Below are 18,876 nucleotides of genomic sequence, written 5' to 3' on the forward strand. Positions count from 1 at the left end.
TGGCTGATCCAATCAGCCAATAGGATTGAAGTTCAATCCTATTGGCTGATCCAATCAGCCAATAGGATTGAGCTCGCATACTATTGGCTGTTCCAATCAGCCAATAGAATGCAACCTCAATCCTATTGGCTGATTGCATCAGCCAATAGGATTTTTCCTACCTTAATTCCGATTGGCTGATAGAATCCTATCAGCCAATCGGAATTCAAGGGACGCCATCTTGGATGACATCATTTAAAGGAACCTTCATTCTTCGCTTGGACTTCGTTTGAAGAGGATGCTCTGCGTCGGCTGGATTGAAGATGGACCCGCTCCGCTCCGGATGGATGAAGATAGAAGATACCGTCTGGATGAAGACTTCTGCCACTTGGAGGACCTCTTCTGCCCGGATCGGATGAAGACTTCTGCCCATCTGGAGGTCTACTTGTGCCCGGCTGGGTGAAGACGTCTCAAGGCAGGCTGATCTTTAAGGGGTTAGTGTTAGGTTTTATTAAGGGGGGATTGGGTGGGTTTTAGAGTAGGGTTGGGTGTGTGGGTGGTGGGTTTTAATGTTGGGGGGGGTATTGTCTTTTTTTTACAGGTAAAAGAGCTGATTACTTTGGTGCAATGCCCCGCAAAAGGCCCTTTTAAGGGCTATTTGTAATTTAGTATAGGGTAGGGAATTTTATTATTTTGGGGGGCTTTTTTATTTTATTAGGGGAATTAGAGTAGGTGTAATTAGTTTAAAAAAAAATTAATTATTTTTTTATTTTCTGTAATTTAGTGTTTGTTGTTTTTTGTACTTTAGTTTATATAATTTAATTGTAGTTAATTGTATTTAGTTTAGGTAATTAATTTAATGATAGTGTAGTGTTAGGCGTAATTGTAACTTAGGTTAGGATTTATTTTACAGGTAAATTTGTATTTATTTTAGCTAGGTGGTTATTAAATAGTTAATAACTATTTAATAACTATTGTACCTAGTTAAAATAAATACAAAGTTGCCTGTAAAATAAAAATAAACCCTGAGATAGCTACAATGTAATTATTAGTTATATTGTAGCTAGCTTAGGGTTTATTTTATAGGTAAGTATTTAGTTTTAAATAGGATTAATTTATTTAATTGTAGTAATTTTATTTCGTTTTATTTAAATTATATTTAAGTTAGGGGGGTTAGACTTAGGGTTAGACTTAGGTTTAGGGGTTAATACATTTAATATAGTTGCGGCGATGTTAGGGATGGCAGATTAGGGGTTAATAAAATTTAACTAGTGTTTGCGAGGCGGGAGTGCAGTGGTTTAGGGGTTAATATATTTATTAAAGTTGCAGCGATGTCCGGTCGGCAGATTAGGGGTTAAAAACTTTAGTTAAGTGTTTCCGATGTGTGGGGGAGGCCCTCGGTTTAGGGGTTAATAGGTAGTTTATGGGTGTTAGTGTACTTTGTAGCACTTTAGCTAAGAGTGCTGACTACTGACTTTTAAATTCGGTATCAGTCTTGACAGGAGAGGCTGTACCGCTCACTTCTTTCAAGACTCGTAATACCGGCGTTAGGCAAATATTATTGAAAAGATAGGATACGAAATTTACTTAAGGGGATTTGCGGTAAGCTCGAGTCGCGGAAGAAAAGTGAGCGGTACTCCTGTACCTGCCAGACTCGTAATACCAGCGGGTGGTAAAAAGCAGCGTTGGGACCTCTCAACGCTGCTTTTTAAGGCTAACGCAAGACTCGTAATCTAGCCGATATTGTTTTTAATGCTGTACCTTTACATCAGCAAAAAACAGGGAAAGCGAATAAGATAAACAATTTGACAAAAAAAGAAAGAGAGGCATTGGTAGCCCTAGAGAAAAATGAAAGTATCGTGATAAAACGGGCTGATAAAGGCAGCAGCATAGTGGTCTGTGACAAAACCTGGTATATAGCTGAGGCACACAGACAGTTGGATGATACCAATGTCTATGAAAAAGTTAGTCACAATCCACGAATAGAGTTTCAGAGACGTCTATTTAAGATCTTGAGTGAAGGTAGAAGACATGGGTTTATAGATCAATCCACATTTGAATATTTATATGTTGAACATCCAAGGACTGCTGCGTTTTATCATCTACCAAAGACTCATAAAGGGCTTGAGAATGTCAAGGGGAGACCCATTGTGTCGGGCAATGGCTCCCTGCTTGAACATTTGTCCGAATGGGTCGATGACATACTGCAGCCATATGTCCTTAAATTAAACAGCTATGTAAAAGATACTACCCACATACTCAATATCTTTAAGAACTTCACTTGGAAGGATAACTATAGTTGGCTCACAGTAGATGCCACATCGTTATATTCCTCAATACCACACTCTGTAGGCTTATCAGCAATAGAGTTTTATTTAGACAAAGATGGTAATTTAAATGCAGACTTTAAAAACTATGTACTTAAAATTATTAGGTTTCTGTTAGAACATAATAGTTTTGTGTTTGGAAATGATCACTATATACAAAAACAAGGGACGGCGATGGGGGCGAAATTTGCGCCCTCATACGCAAATCTCGTGATGGGTTGGTTTGAAGAAACCTACATTTATGGTGATACAAATCCCTACCGTGAACATATAATTCAATATAATAGGTTTATTGACGACCTTATAATAGTTTGGAAGACAGATGAAATATCAGCTGATAAATTTGTTCAACATCTAAATAATAATAAAATGGGATTAAACTTCACTAAAGAATGGAATAAAATAGAGATAAATTTCTTAGACATTACACTATATGGGAATTCTAAATCCAACTCTGTAAACACAGCACTTTACCGTAAACCCATAGCAGGTAATGCACTGCTTTATGCTACCAGTGGACATCCAAAACATGTCTTTAAAGGCATTATTAAAGGACAGATGATGAGAGTTAAACGTAATTGTTCACTTAATAATGATTACATTAAAGAAAGTGAAGAATTAGCACATAGGCTAATAGCCAGAGGTTACTCTAAAACTGAGGTTATAAAAATTAAAAAAGAAGTTGATAGATACAACAGAGAGGATTTACTATCCCCTAAAAGGAAGGACAAAACAGATAATAGACCTACATTCGTCACCAAGTATTCGAATCAATACAATGATATATGCAATATTGTAAAGAAATACCTCCCTATCTTGTATGGGGATGAAGTATTGAAAGAAGTAATTGGTGACGGATGTAAATTTGTCTATAAGAAAAATGATACACTTGCTAATTCACTCTCACCTAGTGTGCTAAAGAATACACAGATACAAACCAATGAAAGCTCATGGCTACGATGTAATGGCAGCTATAGATGTGGCAGCACTCGCTGTAAAGCCTGCGACTACCATAATGTTACTAGCACATTCAAATCATATACAACAGGAGAAACCTTTCAGATACATGGTTGTCATAATTGTAGCTCAAATTTTGTGATATACTTGGTAGAATGTAATTTATGCAAGGGTCAGTACGTAGGACTCACTACACGGGATATAAGGACACGTATCAGAGAACATCTGGGAGATATAAGAAACAAAATTCCCTGTTCTGAGCTAAGTCGTCATTTTATTGAGGTCCATAACCAGTCAGTTCATTCGTTTAGTTGGAATATAATAGAAGCAATTAAAACTCCACCTAGAGGAGGAGATAGGTCGCAAACATTAGGTAGACAGGAAGTCTATTGGATCTTTAGACTAAAAACCCAGATTCCTAACGGTTTTAATTCAGAATTCGATCTGGTAAATTTTTGGGAATAGTTATTTAAATTACAAAACAAAAAGTTTCATGATATGTGTATATTCATCTAGACCTATAATAATTACTGGTATATACAAAATTTTGTTTGAATAAGAAAGTTCACTATAAGTATCCAGTCTGTATGTTCACATATCTGCATATGCTATATGGTCCCCTATGTTGTAGATTATTACCCATGTTCTGTTTTGTTTATAACCTCCAATATTCATTTAAGTGTATTTTCTGTAATAAGAATATCTATAAGTTAAATTTTGCTACAATACAATATTCAACAGATCATTTATATATATAACATACTAAAGTTTATTAGTTGATTATATATTCTCATAGAATGTAAACGTTGTTAATAATATGAGAGTTAAGGATAATTGTATATATTTATATGTAACATATTCCTAGACACATATATGGAGTTAATTAATTGATTAAGATAAAGAGAGATTGTATCTCAGATATGGTGAACAGTCTACCATGGAGAGCAGCTTTCCATATTGCTAGATAGGGTTAAGTATTCAGCTGATTTGGGTTCACATGTAATTCGACACCTATTTAAGCCTCTGTAAAACATACATTAGACATGGTCTATGATTACGGCAAGAGCTAGCCGAAACGCGTTAGACCTTTCTAGGTTTTTACAAACATTTTTCCATGTTTTAATCCGATACTAATAAAGTTCTGTTTTTATTTATCCACAACTGGGACTTTGCTACATTTTTTCTTAATTTATTTAATTGTAGTAATTTTATTTCGTTTTATTTAAATTATATTTAAGTTAGGGGGGTTAGACTTAGGGTTAGACTTAGGTTTAGGGGTTAATACATTTAATATAGTTGCGGCGATGTTAGGGATGGCAGATTAGGGGTTAATAAAATTTAACTAGTGTTTGCGAGGCGGGAGTGCAGTGGTTTAGGGGTTAATATATTTATTAAAGTTGCAGCGATGTCCGGTCGGCAGATTAGGGGTTAAAAACTTTAGTTAAGTGTTTCCGATGTGTGGGGGAGGCCCTCGGTTTAGGGGTTAATAGGTAGTTTATGGGTGTTAGTGTACTTTGTAGCACTTTAGCTAAGAGTGCTGACTACTGACTTTTAAATTCGGTATCAGTCTTGACAGGAGAGGCTGTACCGCTCACTTCTTTCAAGACTCGTAATACCGGCGTTAGGCAAATATTATTGAAAAGATAGGATACGAAATTTACTTAAGGGGATTTGCGGTAAGCTCGAGTCGCGGAAGAAAAGTGAGCGGTACTCCTGTACCTGCCAGACTCGTAATACCAGCGGGTGGTAAAAAGCAGCGTTGGGACCTCTCAACGCTGCTTTTTAAGGCTAACGCAAGACTCGTAATCTAGCCGATATTGTTTTTAATGCTGTACCTGTTACAAAATGCAATCTTTTATGAGTATGGAATATATTAGTGTTCTGTGCCAAATCAAACAGTATGTGCAATTAATATTAATTCTGCACCTACTTTTACCTCACATTTTATGCTTACAAAGCGTTTGTAGAACATTTTCCAGAAAACATTGTATAGCTCATTTTTTTTCTATAAATTTTAATTTAAACATATACTGAATGTGTAAAATGTTAAGCAATTTGTTTTTCTTCTTTAACAAAAAATGCAATGTAATGTAAATTACCTTGTGTCTATTAAAGGACTATTAATTACAGAAGAATAACATACATTTTCCTTTCTTCTATATTATGTGACAGCCATCAGCCAATCACAAAATGCACACACATATATACTATGCATTCTTGCACATGCTCAGTAGGAGATAATGCCTCAGAAAGTGTGCATATAAAAAGACTGTGCTCATTTTGATAATGGAAGTGAATTGGAAAGATCATAACAATTGTGTGCTTTATCTGAAAGATTAATTTTGACTTTAGTGTTCCTTTAAAGGGACATTGAACCAAAAATGTTTCTTTCATGATTCAGATAGAACATGAGATTTTAAACAACTTTCTAATTTACTTCTATTATCAATGCTTCTTCATTCTCCTGGTATCTTTCATTAAAAAGCAGGGATATGTGCTTAGGAGCCGGCCCATTTCTGGAGCACTATATGGCAGCGGTTTTGCAAGAATGTTATCCATTTGCATGAGCACTAGATGGCAGCACTATTTCCTGACATGTAGTGCTCCAGATGCCTACCTAGGTATCTCTTCAACAAAAAATATCATGGGAACAAAACAAATTTGATAATAGAAGTAAAGTGGAAACTTTTAAAATGGTTCTGTCTGAATCACAAAATAATTTTTTTTAGTTTTATATCCCTTAAAGTTCGGGTGTTAGATTGTCTATCTCTCACTTCTCATCTCTATGGTATTGTAAGGGTGTTGTGGATCTGCTGTTCCACTACTCTGCTTGTCTGTGTGCAGTAAGCAGGCTGCTCATATCTGCAATACTTTAGTAAATAGCAACCTTCAATATTTTCCCTCATTAAGCGAATCCGCTGGCTGATGACTCATTGTTTTCAATAATCCTCAGCGTCAACCTTCCATGCTGTTCCAAGTACAAAAAAATTAAAACTGTTATGACTAAATTGTTGTTACTTTTTACCTGTGATCTGAGTAAAACAGTGGTATAAATATATACAAGAGGTCCCTATCTTTAAATGGTTAATGTTAATAAACTTAGGCCTAGATTTGGAGTTTGGCGGTAGCCGTGAAAACCAGCGTTAGAGGCTCCTAACGCTGGTTTTAGGCTACCGCCGGTATTTGGAGTCAGTCAAAAAAGGGTCTAACGCTCACTTTTCAGCCACGACTTTTCCATACCGCAGATCCCCTTACGTCAATTGCGTATCCTATCTTTTCAATGGGATCTTTCTAACTCCGGTATTTAGAGTCGTGGCTGAAGTGAGCGTTAGAAATCTAATGACAAAACTCCAGCCTCAGAAAAAAGTCAGTAGTTAAGAGCTTTCTGGGCTAACGCCGGTTCATAAAGCTCTTAACTACTGTGCCCTAAAGTACACTAACACCCATAAACTACCTATGTACCCCTAAACCGAGGTCCCCCCACATCGCCGACACTCGATTAAATTTTTTTAACCCCTAATCTGCCGACCGCCACCTACGTTATCCTTATGTACCCCTAATCTGCTGCCCCCCACAACGTCGCCGCCAGCTACCTACACTTATTAACCCCTAATCTGCCGTCCGCACGCCGCCGCCAGCTACATTATAGCTATGTACCCCTAATCTGCTGCCCTAACATCGCCAACCCCTATATTATATTTATTAACCCCTAACCTGCCCCCCACAACTTCGCCGCCACCTACCTACAATAATTAACCCCTAATCTGCCGACCACAAAGAGCCGCCACCTACATTATAGCTATGTACCCCTAATCTGCTGCCCCTAACACCGCCGACCCCTATATTATATTTATTAACCCCTAATCTGCCCTCCCTAACATCGCCGACACCTAACTTCAATTATTAACCCCTAATCTGCCGACCGAATCTCGCCGCTATTCTAATAAATGTATTAACCCCTAAAGCTAAGTCTAACCCTAACACTAACACCCCCTAAGTTAAATATAATTTAAATCTAACGAAATTAATTAACTCTTATTAAATAAATTATTCCTATTTAAAGCTAAATACTTACCTGTAAAATAAATCCTAATATAGCTACAATATAAATTATAATTATTTTATAGCTATTTTAGGATTAATATTTATTTTACAGGTAACTTTGTATTTATTTTAACCAGGTACAATAGCTATTAAATAGTTAAGAACTATTTAATAGCTAAAATAGTTAAAATAATTACAAAATTACCTGTAAAATAAATCCTAACCTAAGTTACAATTAAACCTAACACTACACTATCAATAAATTAATTAAATACAATACCTACAATTACCTACAATTAAACCTAACACTACACTATCAATAAATTAATTAAATACAATACCTACAAATAACTACAATGAAATAAACTAACTAAAGTACAAAAAATAAAAAAGAACTAAGTTAAAAAAAATAAAAAAATATTTACAAACATAAGAAAAATATTACAACAATTTTAAACTAATTACACCTGCTCTAAGCCCCCTAATAAAATAACAAAGCCCCCGAAAATAAAAAATGCCCTACCCTATTCTAAATTACAAAAGTTCAAAGCTCTTTTACCTTACCAGCCCTGAACAGGGCCCTTTGCGGGGCATGCCCCAAAGAATTCAGCTCTTTTGCCTGTAAAAAAAACCATACACTACCCCCCCCAACCCACCACCCACATACCCCTAATCTAACCCAAACCCCCCTTAAATAAACCTAACACTAAGCCCCTGAAGATCTTCCTACCTTATCTTCACCTCACCGGGTATCACCGATCGGTCCTGGCTCCAAAATCTTCATCTAAGCCCAAGCGGGGGCTAGACATCCATCATCCGACGGCTGAAGAAGTCCAGAAGAGGCTCCAAAGTCTTCATCCTATCCGGGAAGAAGAGTAGATCCGGACCGGCAACCATCATCTTCCAAGCGGCATCTTCTATCTTCATCCAATGAGGACCGGCTCCATCTTGAAGACCTCCACCGCGGACCCATCTTCTTCCGACGACGACTTCCCGACGAATGACGGTTCCTTTAAGGGACGTCATCCAAGATGGCGTCCCTCGAATTCCGATTGGCTGATAGGATTCTATCAGCCAATCGGAATTAAGGTAGGAATATTCTGATTGGCTGATGGAATCAGCCAATCAGAATCAAGTTTAATCCGATTGGCTGATCCAATCAGCCAATCGGATTGAACTTGATTCTGATTGGCTGATTCCATCAGCCAATCAGAATATTCCTACCTTAATTCCGATTGGCTGATAGAATCCTATCAGCCAATCGGAATTCGAGGGACGCCATCTTGGATGACGTCATTTAAAGGAACCGTCATTCGGCGAGTAGGCGTCGGGAGAAGAGGATGTTCCGCGTCGGATGGAAGATGATGGCTCCCGAAGAAAGAAGATTGAAGATGCCGTTGATAGAAGACTTCAGCCGGATCATGGACCTCTTCAGCTCCCGCTTGGATGAAGACTTCAGCCGGATCATGGACCTCTTCAGCTCCCGCTTGGATGATGACTTCAGCCGGATCATGGACCTCTTCAGCCCCCCGCTTGGGCTTGGATCAGGACATCGGAGGAGCTCTTCTGGATCGATCGGTGAACCTGGTATGGTGAAGATAAGGTAGGAAGATCTTCAGGGGCTTAGTGTTAGGTTTATTTAAGGGGGGTTTGGGTTAGATTAGGGGTATGTGGGTGGTGGGTTGTAATGTTGGGGGGGGTATTGTATGTTTTTTTTTACAGGCAAAAGAGCTGAATTTCTTGGGGCATGCCCCGCAAAGGGCCCTGTTCAGGGCTGGTAAGGTAAAAGAGCTTTGAACTTTAGTAATTTAGAATAGGGTAGGGCAATTTTTTATTTTGGGGGGCTTTGTTATTTTATTAGGGGGCTTAGAGTAGGTGTAATTAGTTTAAAATTGTTGTAATATTTTTCTAATGTTTGTAAATATTTTTTTATTTTTTGTAACTTAGTTCTTTTTTATTTTTTGTACTTTAGTTAGTTTATTTAATTGTATTTATTTGTAGGAATTGTATTTAATTTATTTATTGATAGTGTAGTGTTAGGTTTAATTGTAGATAATTATAGGTATTTAATTTAATTTATTTATTGATAGTGTAGTGTTAGGTTTAATTGTAACTTAGGTTAGGATTTATTTTACAGGTAAATTTGTAATTATTTGAACTATTTTAGCTATTAAATAGTTCTTAACTATTTAATAGCTATTGTACCTGGTTAAAATAAATACAAAGTTACCTGTAAAATAAATATAAATCCTAAAATACCTATAATATAAATATAATTTATATTGTAGCTATATTAGGATTTATTTTACAGGTAAGTATTTAGCTTTAAATAGGAATAATTTATTTAATAAGAGTTAATTAATTTCGTTAGATGTAAATTATATTTAACTTAGGGGGGTGTTAGTGTTAGGGTTAGACTTAGCTTAAGGGGTTAATACATTTATTAGAATAGCGGTGAGCTCCAGTCGGCAGATTAGGGGTTAATGTTTGAAGTTAGGTGTCGGCGATGTTAGGGAGGGCAGATTAGGGGCTAATACTATTTATTATAGGGTTAGTGAGGCGGATTAGGGGTTAATAACTTTATAATAATAGCGGTGCGTCCGCTCGGCAGATTAGGGGTTAATTAGTGTAGGCAGGTGGAGGCGACGTTGTGGGGGGCAGATTAGGGGTTAATAAATATAATATAGGGGTCGGCGGTGTTAGGGGCAGCAGATTAGGGGTACATAGGGATAATGTAAGTAGCGGCGGTTTACGGAGCGGCAGATTAGGGGTTAAAAATAATATACAGGGGTCAGCGATAGCGGGGGCGGCAGAATAGGGGTTAATAAGTGTAAGTTTAGGGGTGTTTAGACTCGGGGTACATGTTAGAGTGTTAGGTGCAGACGTAGGAAGTGTTTCCCCATAGCAAACAATGGGGCTGCGTTAGGAGCTGAACGCGGCTTTTTTGCAGGTGTTAGGTTTTTTTTCATCTCAAACAGCCCCATTGTTTCCTATGGGGGAATCGTGCACGAGCACGTTTTTGAAGCTGGCCGCTTCCGTATGCAATTCTGGTATCGAGAGCTGCAGTGGCGTTAAATATGCTGTACGCTCCTTTTTTTGGAGCCTAACGCAGCCATTCTGTGGACTCTCAATACCAGAGTTATTTTAAAGGTGCGGCCAGAAATAAGCAAAATTTCATATATAAAGGGAATTCTGTACAGATTTCAAAGACTTTATTCTAATTTGCCCACTGAGGGCCAGATTACAAGTGGTGCCCTAAGTAAATGTTTTGCTCTTGCGCTAACACAAATGACATTATTAACATGGCTGGGTTAGTTTGAGAGTGAAAGTCTGATGTGTATTAACTTCAGGACTTGGCGTATCACACTTAGTGGGTGTACTCACTTTTGTTGCCAATGGTTTAGACATTAATGGCTGTGTGTTGAGTTATTTTGAGGGGGACAGCAAATTTACACTGTTATACAGGCTGTACACTCACTACTTTACATTGTAGCAAAGTGCCATTTCTTCAGTGTTGTCACAAGAAAAGATATAATAAAATATTTACAAAAATGTGAGGGGTGTACTCACTTTTGTGAGATACTGTACATACACACACATTATAGCTCTTTTCAGTCAAATACCTTGCCATATCCCTTTTAACTCTTATAAACATTTTTGTGTAATATGTGCGTTAGTTAGTGTGCCACTTGTAACCTAGCCCTGAATTTGGTAATACAATTAATTTATAATTTATTTTTTCTCTTTCAGATGGTCCGGATGAACCGAGCATCAACATCCAGCCATATGCCATAAGCCAAAATGGTTATGCTGCCAATGAGCAGGAAGAAGTTACGCTCAGCTGCTCAGCGCCCTCCAACCCACCTTGCCATTACATCTGGTTTTATAACAGCTCTCAGGTCTACTCAGGTCACATGTATATTATTCCTCGGATCTCCAGGAAACACAGTGGCATGTACACATGTCTGGCACAGAATACCCAGCTCAACACTCGAACCCAACTGACGATCAGTCTCACTGTCTTTTGTAAGTGAATATCTTGTGAAACTTTCACACTACTTTTTCTCTACATTCACTTATAATTAAAGGGACATTAAGTTTTAAGTTTACTCTGGAAGTTGGGGGTTTTCTTTATGGCCCAAAGAGGTTGCAATGCACCCTGTTGGTTCTAGAACCATAACCCTGTAATATTCTCCATAGAGCATGAAGTCTGATATTTGTCCCTCATTGGCCATATCACAGGGAAACCAACACACATATTAAAGAATCTCTTATGTAGATATATGTCCCTGTACTGCAAAATATAGAAATTTGTTAATGCTTTTGAATTGTTTTAAACAAATTAATGTCCCTTTAATAGCAATAATGTTGCAATCAGCCCTAGGTATAGTAAAATGCAGCCCACTTGTGAATAGACAATATACAAACCAAACTAATGTTACAAAAATCAGAGGATTAATGTAAGCTATACAATTGTTATTTAAAAAAATCTATTATCATAAAAACAACTTTTTTTTTTTTTACAAAATGACAAGAAGATACAATGTTCCTCCGAAAAAAAGCTGTATTTTATTATATTATAAACGTATGTTTGTTTTCTTGATCTTTTAATATCTTTTCCATCAAATATTTTGAACTCTCTTGTCAGACTGAGTTGTTCTTTTTTGCTGAATAATATGATATTATTATAATTTATTTGTAAAGTCCCATCATGTTAAGCAGAGCTGAATTAGAAAAAATAAAAATAATTAATGGCTGATGTCATCTAAAGTTTGTTTATAGAAAGAATTTGATTGGTCATGCTACTCCCTACTGACATGACCATATGTAACTCTGCCCATTTGGGGATTGGCATTATACTCATCATTTATTAACATTTTTATCAAAAGTCCATTCATTTCAAAACTTCCAAACCATGGTCTAGAATCTAAGGGATAGAGTCCACATTGTTGTAGTGACAAAGATATTGCTGCTATGAAAAATGGCGAACCACAACAATATTGTGGCAGCCATTTTTGTAATCATGCAAGTTTAATTTTCACTTTCCTTTCGCTTTAATGTAGATTTTTCCTTTTTTTTCCAGGGAGGGAGGGACAGATGAATGGATAATCAATTTAAAAAAATCAGCTCAGCTGACTTATATATGACCTTTGCATTTGTTTATGCTGATGAATAACTCTTACGATAAATAAAGAAAAGAAGACATTTGAAAATGAATTGCTCTAACTGAGGCTTTAAAACTGATTTTTTTTTAAGCATTAATTTAAGCTTAAACAAATCTTTAGAGAAAATCATTTGCATACAGAGCTTGTTTATGAACAATTTCAGTTCATAGGAGGTGTCTATTTTGGCATATGACATCATTATTAAAAGGAAAACTACTAATAACATTTTTTCAAGACTAGCTCAAGGGTAAAGCAAATACCCTATAATGAAGACAATAAAAGAGACAGTAAACACCTTCTGATAATAACACATTTCTGTTGTTTTGCTATAAAATAACACATCAGTGAAGTATAAACATTTTTTTTTTTTAAAAGAAAATTAACATCTCCTTTACTGTAATTGTTTCTTAACAGCCAAACTCCAACAACCATTTGCCTTATTTAAAATAGCCAATCTGGGCTTTAATTTACAAACAACAAGACTAACTACAGTCATAATTATAGTATTAAATGCATTGTTTTGCCGTTTGTTATCTGCTAAAGCCAATTAGGGGCCGATATGTAGCAGGGTTATTCTTCAAGAAGTCAGCAGGGGGCATTTCCAGCTCTGATGATGATAAAAACCAAATTTTTCTAAATTATATGAAAAGGGGATCATTTATAATTAAAGTATTGTGTAAAGTTATTTTACTACTCATAACTAAATAGCTTATATTAAAATCCCAAGGTGTTGACTGTCCCTTTAACATATTTTTTCAAACTATTTTATTTGATCATGTATACGTCATTAAAAATAGCTATTGAATTAATTGGAGAAAAAAAATCTTACATTTCTGCTTTTGTTTAAGTTTCGGTGGTTTAACCATACACTTCTCCTACCTTAAAAATATGATTCTGAGTATTATTGTTCTATTAAAAATATCAGACAAGAATACAATTATTGGTGTTACATTGTGTACTTTTGTGTAACTGTGCTGACAAGTTGTGACATGAGTCTGCAACATAAGATGATAGAGTAACAGCAATCTCTGTCTTTAGCTTTATAAAGATGTGAAGAGTAATTATTTTGTTTCCGTTATGCTTTCCTAAGGGAACACATTTTTTGTGCTTGCCTAACCATTTTTGTATGGTGGAGAAAGCTTCCATAATAATATATATGATTCTATGTACTCTTACATTTCTCTAGCTATCAGATGTTTCATAGCAATAAGGTGGGACCTACCATATAAAGATGGAATAATTAGGAATAATTAATTTATCTTGGAGTAAGTCGTGGTCTTAATACTTAAAATTGAGGAGGAGACAATGAGGAGTTTGGGTTGAGTCAGGGCAGAGCAGAGACAAGGTCACAAGTTCTCTGTGGGCAGAGCTTGGTGTTCCAGGGGCTTGGCTAGATGGTCGTTGGTTTAAAGGGGCAGCAGGAGAAGGGCATCCCCCTCCCCCCAATGAGCAACTTATGGAGGGTCTTAGTTATTTCTCTATGTGATCAGACAAAGCCAGCCAGTCCTGTGATGCATGTGGTTCACGCAATGTGGAAGAGCAGCCTAAATCTCCTACAGGACAACCATCCATCATTAATTTATAGTTAGTTCTCATTTTACAGTACAGATTCATAGTTGCTATATAAGACACAAATAAATGAGAACATGGGATTTCACTTTCTTCTATGTACAGGTTTTATGACTGAGTTGCCGGCTGCTTTGTTTTCATTTTTTTCTCTCCATTGGAGTTTTTATTTATTTTATTATCTCACATTTACTGAGTCATTTGGGTGACTTTATTCCGCGAGTCTTTGATGTGCCAGTGTCTCATTTCTAGTTGATTGTTATTATCTGTTTTTAGTGTTCCCAACTGTCAGCCAGGAAGAAAGATGGACAGTTCTGAATCTTAAGAAGTCCCTATTTCTTTCACAGAAACATCAGACTGCCCAATCCTGGCAATGAGCACACAAACCCCACCCCAGTTTTCTCAGCCCCACCCCTGAGCATCCTGTCTTATACCCAGTTCCAGCTTTAAATATGCAAATATCAGACCATATGTGCATATAATAGGCATCTTTCAGTGTTGTTGTTTTCTTTGCACATTTCTTTTTATATTTTGTCCTTAGGAAAATTGTAATTAAATCAATTTATGAAAAAAAAGAACCTTTTTTATCTTAAAAAATTAGTAAAAATCAGCCATTATTAATCATAACAAAGTACTTTAAAAACTATAGAAAGACAATAGTATAAAGACTTTTTGTAGTTGAAGCACCCTTACAAAAAATTCTGTGTATGTCAGTGATTCGTCTAGGGTGGCATTAGTTAGTATTTACCTTAAAGGGACATTGAACCCATTTTTTTTTATTTTGTGATTCAGATAGAGCATGAAATTTTAAGCAACTTTCTAATTTACTCCAATTATCAAATTTTCTTTATTCTCTTGGTATTTTTATTTGAAATGCAAGAATGTAAGTTTAGATGCCGGCCCATTTTTGGTGAACAACCTGGGTTGTTCTTGCTGATTGGTGGATAAATTCATCCACCAATAAAAAAGTTCTGTCCAGAGTACTGAACCAAAAAAAAGCTTAGATGCATTCTTTTTCAAATAAAGATAGCAAGAGAACAAAGAAAGATTCATAATAGGAGTAAATTAGAAAGTTGCTTAAAATTGCATGCTCTATCTAAATCCCAAAAGAAGAAAATTGGGTTCAGTGTCCCTTTAACTATGCTTTTATTATAGGTGCTGCTTCCTCTTTTTTATTTGTGCCTTCTAGTTGCCAGTGAGTAAATTTACCAATTGGTTTCTCCTGCCTCATCAGAGTCTGTGTTATTCCATGCATCTCATTCATAGCATAGAGAGAAGTCTGACCTTTAATAAATCAGTTGCCCATAATAACATAGAGCCTGATAAATCATGTGAAACAGGTGAAGCGGAGAAACCTCATAGAGAATGTATAAGAAAGTATTCTTTCTAGTTTAAACCTTACTTGTATTTTTTTTAAATTAATAGTTGAAATAGATGTTTAATTAAAGTGTGATACAAATACTGTATAGATCAAGGGTCTCAAACCTGTTCTCATGCCTCCCTAACAGGCCAGATATTGAGGATATCTGAACTGGAGCACAGGTGAAATAATCAGCTGATTAGTAACCATGGGTATTAATCTGCTGTCACTCAAGGTGATCCTGAAAATCTGGCCTGTTAGAGAGGCCTGAGGACAGGTTTGAAAACCCATGGTATAGATTAAGCTTTTCAATCCCATGATTTAAAGGAACACAAAATTCAAAATATTTTTTTTATGATTCAGATAAAGCACATCATTTTAAACTTACCAATGCACATCCATTGTCTAAATATGCACAGATTTTTTATATACCAACATTCTGAGGCACCAGCTTCTACTTTCACAGAATATACGTATATGCATTTTGTGATTGGCTGATGGTTGTCACATGATGCAATGGGAAGGAAAATAAAACTAACTCTGAGATTTGTCAGAAAAAAATCTAATTCTCATGTGAAATTCAAAGTGCTTTTGCATTGCTTTTTTATAATGCCTATATGGATTATGCAAATCTATTATATTTAATGGTCCTTTAAGAGTATGTTCAGTTTTCCAGGGCTGACAATTGCATATGGTCGCAGCTGCTTTCTTGACTTTTTTTTAAAATGACTAATTCAGATGTTTTGTTTCACCTGCAGGAGAAAGTCATGGCTGACCTTTTTCTTATAAAGAAGTTCCTCCAAATGTTTGTATCGGCAGTGTATGATTTCCTAATAGAAAACAAGCCCAAGTACAATAGACTTATTCTTGTAACTCCTGAGTGCAACAACAGTTTTCTGAGATCAGATTAAACGTTACTGAGACATCAGATTGAACATTATTGTGTTGAAAAATTTGAAGTAAATCTTTTCAATAGATTTTGAACTAAATATAACGGGATTTTTTTTTTTTGTCACCTGTATGGAGATCTCAGAAATCATTTGTCATTCTTGCAGCCACTAGTAAACAGATTTAACTTAAACTAGGCAGAAATAAAGGCAAAATGCCTTAAATGACGAAAGCTAAAAATAAAAAAGTAAAATAAAATGAAAGCAAATACAGATTCTATTTAGTACTCCTTAAAATGACATGAAACCCATTTATTTTCATGATTTAGATAGAGCATGCAATTTTCAACAATTTACCATTTTGCTTCTATTATCTAATTTGCCTCATTCTCTTGTTATCATTTGTTGAAAAGCATACCTAGGTATGCGCAATGAGCAGCAATGCACTACTAAGAGCTAGATGCTGATTAGTGGCTGCATATATAAACCTCTTGTCATTGTCTCACCCTATATGTTCAGCTAGCTCCCAGTAGCACACAGCTGCGCCTTCAACAAAGGATGTTTATTTCCAAAGTAAAAAAATATGGGGTTTTTTTTGCAGGCAAGCTCTCTAGTAAAACATTTATGTTAAATATTGGTCTTAAAATTCTTAGATTATGCAAAAAACAGATACATAGTATATAGCTATTTTAGAATAATTACAAACAAATCTAATGATTGCACGAGTGTCTGTCTGCTTGTTGCAAATTCTGTGTAGGAAAAATGTTCTACAGAAGCAAACATTGTTTTAGAAGAAACATCTGATGTGATTGTAATATGATTTGCTAGTTTCTTTTATAAAGATACAGTGTATTTTATATTGTGAGTGTTGCATTAAGGAGAAACTATGTAGAATTATTTACCATTCATATTTAGAATAATTGATAACAACGTTTGCAATGTACGTGCAGCTGAGCTCTACCAAACAAAAAATTGTCTTTCTCTGGTACCAAAGAAAAACATATTGTGTAGGTTCACCTAAAATCATATTTAATTAAATAACTTAGGTGATAAAAAATTGTGTTTAGATAACAAAAAGAAATAAATGTGGTTTAGTAAAAATATACTCATTATTATTTATAAATAATATTATAGTTTATAAAATGCAATGACATGAGTACAGGGTAATATAATATTTACAACAGCAAGTTACAGAAATGAATAGGGAATAAAGCTATTTACTGATGTGATCTAGTGTGCTGATGAGCTGACATGATGGGACAAACAGGAAACATATATATATATATACACATCAGTAATTATGTTAATATGTTGCCGTCAGCATGGCATCTGCTTCCCTCTGTCTAAGGAGGTGCAGGCTCTGCAATATCTTCTTGAGTTAACCCCTTCAGAGCCCAATGTAATACTACAAATATATGTGCTTATCAATGTGTGTGTATATCTGTGCCTTGTACAGTATATAAATCCTCTTGAGTTGTTTGTAGCCCCTAGATGTGAATTTTGTATGTGAATCTCAGAAATTATTTCATGGCTCTTGCTGGCATGATATCATGACATGACTGTCATTTGTGAGTTTCTCATATTTAATTATTAAATATAAATATTATATATATATATATATATATATATATATATATATATATATATATATATATATATATATATATATATATATATATATATATATATATATATATATATATAGGGCTTGAAATTTCCAGTAGTTCATTAGTCATGGACAACTTAGAAATTGCAGTTGATGACTTTATCCTATCTTTAACATTGAGTGGACTAGTAACTTTTTCCTTTGGGCTAGTAGCTTTTAACCCCTGACTAGTAGACCATAGTTATATGTTTCCTCCCCTGTACATATATATACAGTTTGGAAAGGGGATGGGACCAAGTGTAAACAACAATATGTTATGTTATTAGGCAATATTCAAATGTCATTATACAGCTTATACATGTATAGTTTTATATCAGTTTTAATACATTTATATACATGGTACCCTCAGAAAGATAGTACAGTATATCAGAAAGGTAATATTTGTTGTTTTAAATAAACGTAAACAATTATTTGCATTTTGGAACACACACAAAAAAAAAACAGACACAGGCAGATAATATTGTAACTTACAGGTGGGAAAAATAGTAATTTTATTTATCATTTAATTTATAAAAAATATTAATTAAAAAGTTTGGATTTCAGAATAAGTTTGGATTTTGGAATTTCGGATTTGGGGATTTGTACCTGTATAAGGTCTAAAAAGATTTTGTGTGATTTCTCTTCATGCCAGCGAGGCCCAATTATCAAATACTCGCCGCCATGGTGAGAAATCAGACACAAATTTTAGGATTTTTTTTTACCCTTATAATGTATCTCCTTTACATACAGAGCAATTTATAAGTAGATAAATATATCTCATGCTAAAATTTGTGTTTCTTAAATTCTTTGAGGGGCCTCACCATACTGACGAGACTTCATAGATCTTGCTTGAGCAGAGAAATCTTTAGATCTTTGGACCTCTGTAAAGTATAATCATTAGTTTTCTTAGATTTATGGATCATTTTTTAGGTTGTGTAATTTACAT

The 18,876-nt window shown here is 35.3% G+C and overlaps 1 protein-coding gene across 1 annotated transcript in view; it reads left to right on the top strand.

Annotated features, from left to right (window-relative positions):
• VSIG10L2 (V-set and immunoglobulin domain containing 10 like 2) overlaps nucleotides 1-18,876 on the top strand; it is a 143,084-nt gene that overhangs the window by 61,727 nt on the left and 62,481 nt on the right. The window contains exon 4 of the mRNA XM_053691133.1: nucleotides 11,058-11,333. Coding sequence (XP_053547108.1) covers nucleotides 11,058-11,333 — 276 coding nt within the window. The remainder of the gene's footprint in view (nucleotides 1-11,057; nucleotides 11,334-18,876) is intronic.

The sequence above is a fragment of the Bombina bombina genome, chromosome 8 (genome assembly GCF_027579735.1).
Source record: "Bombina bombina isolate aBomBom1 chromosome 8, aBomBom1.pri, whole genome shotgun sequence".
Lineage (NCBI taxonomy): Eukaryota > Metazoa > Chordata > Amphibia > Anura > Bombinatoridae > Bombina > Bombina bombina.